This window comes from Hippopotamus amphibius, chromosome 4, assembly GCF_030028045.1.
Source record: "Hippopotamus amphibius kiboko isolate mHipAmp2 chromosome 4, mHipAmp2.hap2, whole genome shotgun sequence".
Lineage (NCBI taxonomy): Eukaryota > Metazoa > Chordata > Mammalia > Artiodactyla > Hippopotamidae > Hippopotamus > Hippopotamus amphibius.
The window spans coordinates 11,579,874-11,586,158 of record NC_080189.1 but is presented as its reverse complement, the minus strand read 5'-3'; the positions used below and the strand labels follow the sequence as shown (position 1 = coordinate 11,586,158).

The window sequence follows — 6,285 nt, the reverse complement described above, 5'->3', positions numbered from 1 at the left end:
AAAGAAAACGATAGTAGTTACAGACCTAGGGGAACCTTGGTCTTTCTCCCCACAGCCCCCGGGCTCAGAATCTCTGGAAATTAAAGAGTAGAAATTGTTTCCTAGTGAGAGTTTTCCTTCCTTGTTTTGCACTCCAGTTAAATCCTACAAACAAAACAGGATTTAACAAGTCCCACTGGGATACCTTCTCCTCTTTCCTGGCTCCTTAACGTGTTCTCCACAGCTTCTATAGATCCTGCTACCTGGTCTCACTGTATGAATTGTATTCCTAGTGGCGACAATGAAAAAAATATTTGGGATACATGTTCAGGTCAGGTGTAATATAAAACTCAGACAGTGCTAGAGAGGATGAGAAAAATATATGGGTCTCATCTGCCCTAAATACTACTTCGTGTATTTGGAGGGTTAAAGAAGAGGGAAATGTTAGCATTCTTGAAACCAGAGATAAGTACAGCCAGTTGAAAGCCCCTTTCCCTCGAAGAAGCACATGGTGTGTGATGGACCTTTATTCCTCCCCTACACCAAACTCTCAGAAGCTTATTAAGAGTTAGCTGAGCTAGGAGAGAATAAAATCATCTCTTTTGAGAGAAATCTTGTTGCCTCTGTTGGGACAATTTCTCTTCTAAGATAATCCTTGGAAGAAAAGAATTTCAACACTAACTTACAGGTGCTGTTTACTTGATGGTTGTGCTTTCACTTCACCCAATTCATATCCCACTTGTCTTCTCATTTTTAGCTGTGAATATGAAGCAAGTTTGTTATATTATCTAGCCTTTGTTCACTATATAATTTCAGATAGATTGTAATGAAAAATCACAGTGCTAAATGTAATTGTTATTATCTGTTAATGGCAAATTTCTGCTATTTATAGGCAGCTAATAGGACAATTTAAAAATTATCATCTCTTTTAGATACACTTAATACAGATCATTTACTTTGATGCATTTAGTGTTGAATTTCTTGTTTAAATGATAAGATAAATAGCTATGTGAGAGATTTGCTTGAAAACCTTTCTATTGCCTCATGAAATTAAGTAGTGTTTTCATGAAATAATGGGTCTAATTGACTACAAAATGAGTTTGTTATGGAAGAGCGTCCTGAAGGTTTTATTTTTGAACGTGAACTTTCTTTTGGTGAGTCATTTAAATATGAGAATTTTCATCTTTGTGACTTCTTTTAACAGTCTTATCATTCCAAGCAGGTTATATACACCAGCAGACAGGGACTATCATATATCCTTAGCCAAGACATGTAGCAAGACATAGAATATATTCGGTAAATGTCTGTGGATTTTATATTTTGTATTTTAGCTACTTGAAGATAGGAAAATGAGGTGACTCAATGGTTCTTCTACTTTAGTTCTTGGGTGCTTTCATCATATGACATTTTAGAAATAGTGCTACTAATTTCATTGGCCCCAAATTTTGCAAGAAAGTTGAAATGGAAATGGTTAACAGTTTTCTATACATTTAGGGTCAGTGAATCCTATAGTTGTAAGAGACCTCAGTGTTCTTCTAGTTCAACCTGTCACATAACACAAGGAATCCCATCTTGAATAGATGGTTAATCAATCTTTGATTTAAAACATTCACTGACATAAAGTTCAATCCTAATACAACAACCAGTTTTCAAGGAGGTGATTTTAATTATTACAAAGTTACTGCTTAGATTAAAACAAAATCATCTCCCAGTAATTTCTACTATGAATTTTGATTCTCCCTTTGAAGTAGGGTGAAAGTTTATTGACTTTTGCTTATAAACCCTTTCAAATATTAACTTATCAGGAAATTTGAATGGGGACTGATAGGAACTGAAATATGAATTTTTCTTAGATTCTTATTTTAGTGAAATTCAGATGGATTCTGTACTGATGAAGGCTATAGCGTCAGACAAGCAAGAAAACAGAAGCAATGGTTTAAAAGTTACAATGACTTAAATCTCAGAATACCTGCTCTATTGTGGAATGATTTTTAAAAATTTGACAAGCCAAAAAAACCCTAAAGATTCATGATAACTAGAGTTGAGAAGGTATAAAATATGTAAAAGATTCTCTGATTTTGACTCTGTAGTTAGAGTTTTAGCTCTAGCCTTGGATATAGATCAATATTTTTTAAATTCCAGGTTATAACCCATCATGAAATCATTCAACCAGAATTTTTACTAATGAAATAGAGTAGAATAATATAGAAAAGACAATGCCAAGTACATTGCACATAGTGAGGATTCAAAAAGATATATATACATATACACACATATATATTCATACATATATATACTCAACAGATGTTTTACCAAAGGATATGGTGAAAATAATGAGAAAACCCAAGTATAGATAAACAAGAAATATATATGTATATACATATATATACACACACACATATATATACACATGTATGTGTGGTGTGTATGTCTATGTGTATATAGACACAAAGATACAGAATATAAATATGCATGTCAATTTTAAGAGGGGTGACAGAGGTAATGTTATGATCATGAGACAGCATGATCAGAATAGCCCATCTGTGGGTGCAAAAGCCAAAAGACAAAGGTCTCTGTTTTAAATCCAAAGTTGTGGCAAGCTGCTTGCCATGCTCTCAAATTAATTCAGTGTTATGCTATCACTAAAGATCACAAGGCTGACAAGTAATTCGCATATGGAAGGCACAAACTTGTGAGACAACCTGACAGAAGAATCACTGACATGCTCCTCATCCTTCTTCCTACCTTCGTATACAGATGTACAAGACAGCAGCACACATTCACACGTATATATATATGTACACAGCAATGTATGTATGTACACGGGCAAACCTCTGATATAATCATCACAGAAAAACTCCACTACTATGAACACAATTTAAGTATTAATATATTTTGAACTGTGGCAAAGGTTGGTTTGGAAATAAAGATAAGATTTACTGAATACTATAATAGAATACTAGCATTTAGCTTATCACAGTGAAAATGTTTCCTTCTGTTTAATTTGTCATGCATAGTTTTCACTTATTAAATGACTAACAGGGCAAAAAATATCACTGATGATGTTTCCTCATGGGATAAATAATGACCCACAAAGATCCATCGTGTTTAAACACTTCCCTCAGACATTCAGATTTGGTGAAATTCATTGTCTCTTTCACAGGGAAATGGGGGGAAATCAAACCTCTGTCACAGAGTTCATCCTACTGGGATTTCTCCTTGACACAATGATTCAGATGTTTCTCTTTGGGCTCTTCTCTCTGTTCTATGTCTTCGCCCTGCTGGGGAACGGGGTCCTCCTGGGGCTCATCTCACTGGACTCCAGACTGCACACCCCCATGTACTTCTTCCTCTCACACCTGGCCATCGTTGACATAGCCTATACCTGCAACACCGTGCCCCAGATGCTGGTCAACCTCCTGAATCCAGCCAAGCCCATCTCCTTTGCTGGCTGCATCACACAGACCTTTCTCTTTTTGAGTTTTGCTCACACTGAATGTCTTCTCCTGGTGGTGATGTCCTATGATCGCTACGTGGCCATCTGCCACCCCCTCCGATATTCAGCCGTCATGCGCTGGAGAGTCTGCATCACTCTGGCAGTGACTTCCTGGATTTTAGGAGTCCTCCTAGCCCTAGTACACTTGATGTTACTCCTACCATTGCCCTTCTGTGGACCTCATAAAGTTAATCACTTTTTCTGTGAAATTATAGCTGTTCTCAAGCTTGCCTGTGCAGATACCCACATTAATGAGACCGTGGTTTTGGCTGGGGCAGTGTCTGTGCTGGTGGGACCATTCTCCTCGATTGTGGTATCTTACATTCATATTCTACGTGCCATCCTAAAGATCCAGTCAGGGGAGGGCCGCCAGAAAGCGTTCTCCACCTGCTTCTCCCACCTCTGTGTGGTCGGGCTCTTCTATGGCACAGCCATTATCGTGTATATTGGGCCCCGATATGGGGACCCCAAGGAACAGAAGAAATATCTCTTGCTGTTTCATAGCTTTTTCAATCCCATGCTCAACCCCCTGATCTATAGTCTGAGAAACAAAGAAGTCAAAGGCGCTCTGAAGAGAATGCTTGATAAAGGGAGAACTCGATAAAAGACTTATAGAATAATAAAATGACGGAGTTTAAAGGGACCCAAGAAGCCATCTCATTGAACACAGGTATCTAAACATGCTTTAAGGCATTTTTTCATCTTCTTGAAATTTTCTGAAGGCTATCTCCCAAGAAAGCCCAGCCCATATTTCTGGCTCTGGGCTTGAAGGTCAGTGCTGCACAAGAAAATGAAAATAGGTTCCAAATAGCTGCACAATGTATATACTTCTGATATGGTTATGCGAAATATTCTGAATAAGAGGAAATAAGTGTGTATATTTTTTGTTCTGTAATCAGGACTTAAATACAAAATTTTATAGAGTAAAGCAAGATATTAGTAGAATATTTAAGATAAAGGAGTTGGGAGAGATTAATAACATAGTAATTTAAATATTTTAAATTCTGCAACTGTCATCTCTTTCAAAAATAGATCTACACTTAAAATATTTCTTTATAGTCCTGCCGAGACCAGCTCGGCGACTCGGGGTGAGTGACAGGTGCCGCAAGCTTAAAGAAAACACAGACACAGATTTAAGAGAAAGATGGGACCGGGGGACTCAAGACCTCTAGGATCAAGAGCCTTGCTGATTGATCCCGGGTTGCTTTTATTGAGTTCTTGGCATAGCCTAAGTTCCAGTTTAGTCCCATAAACAAGGCTATCTTTGAAATAAACAAATAAAGGCCTCACATGACTGGGGCAATGATCTTTGTTTCCTGGGTTGGATTTGAGCAGGGTGTGGATCTGAGCTGGGTGCGGATTTGAGCTGGGCATGGAGAGCAAAGCAGCCCTGGGGGCAGGAGACCTCTCTCAGAAGGATTAAAGGTCTGTGCCCCACCCCTGCTGGCCCCTCTGCGACTGTGCCTGTCTTAGATTGTTCCTCCCCTGAGGAATCTTACCCATCTCTGGCTAACCAGCCATCCTCCAGGGCCAAACAGGGTGATATGAGGTGTGCAAGTGAGAAAGGGCCTGCGCCCCCAGAGAGGGTCAATATTCTGTTTCCATGGTAGCCTATGCCCCCATGGTCTCCACGCCCAGCACCCTTAGCTCCTCCACTGCTCAAGCAGGACATTCTGCATCCAGTCGCTCGGCCCACATACTTTAATTACTTTTAGTAACATTTACAAGGTTTCAGAAAGACTTCTGAATCTCTTCCCACATAGTCCCATGATAGTGATGTTTTCTAAGGCATAACCAACTTAAACTAGGAAGAGCATAAGCCATAGCTTCAGGGGAAAGAAAATTAATAATTTAACTCTGATGCAAATAACAGCAACAAGAAAACCCCAAAGGATACCATGCTAATAAATATGTAGACATACTAGAGCTTTCTCGGTCAGTTTTTCTCTACTTGTGGAGTGTGGGTGGAGATTCATGGATTGTGGAGCTGAGAGGAAGAGAGCAGAATGGAAGTAACAAAGTCCTTGGGAGATCTCTCTCTTTTTCTGTCATTGGTTTGGTCAGTTGTCTTCTATGGGAAACGACCAAAACTTGAAGAAAACACCCTAGCGAATAAGAACACACGTAATTGTTTTGAAGATTAGTTGACCAATGATACTAGAACTATAACTTATCAGAAATCATTTGATTTTAAATTAAGAGATTTGACATAAGTTAAATAATCATTTAAATCAAATATGGTACTCTAACACTTAATTATGAAGTGATAGAAAATTATTAAGAAGTAATGGAAAAGAATATAGAGAGAGGTTTTTTTCCCCTCAACTTCCATACTAAATTAAACCTTCTAAATATTTAAACTGTACATAAGGGAAATATTCAACTTTTAAAATAAAATTTTTTTGTGTGCAAAAAACTGTCTTATAAAACATCCTTTTTGTGAGGGCATCTGTTATGAAGACATTTTACTCCATGGCCAAATAAAAGGTTTAAAAATAAGTATACTTTGAGTTCAGTTAGAGCTAGGTTTTTACAAAGTTCTTTCAGTTGCTAGATGGCAACTGAAATCTAAATTGTTTGGAATTTAAATTGAAATTCCAAAGAATTTAGATTTACTATGTGTAAAATGAGTTCACTAAGTTCACAAGTTTGTCATGAATATAAGAGGAAATACTATATGCAGAATGCTTAGTGGAATCCATGACTCAAAATAAGAGCTCAACAAATGTTATTAATATTATCCACAACATAAACTTAGTATATCTTTAAAGAATAAGAACTATGACCTAAAAATAAGACAATCAAAAATT

General features: G+C 37.5%; 1 protein-coding gene across 1 annotated transcript; it reads left to right on the top strand.

Moving 5' to 3' along the window:
* Positions 1 to 3,146: 3,146 nt before the first annotated feature.
* LOC130852058 (olfactory receptor 2A25) lies at positions 3,147 to 4,079 on the top strand. Its single transcript, XM_057732694.1, has one exon. It carries the CDS (start codon positions 3,147 to 3,149, stop codon positions 4,077 to 4,079), a length of 933 nt encoding a protein of 310 aa, XP_057588677.1.
* The last annotated feature ends 2,206 nt before the right edge of the window (positions 4,080 to 6,285 follow it).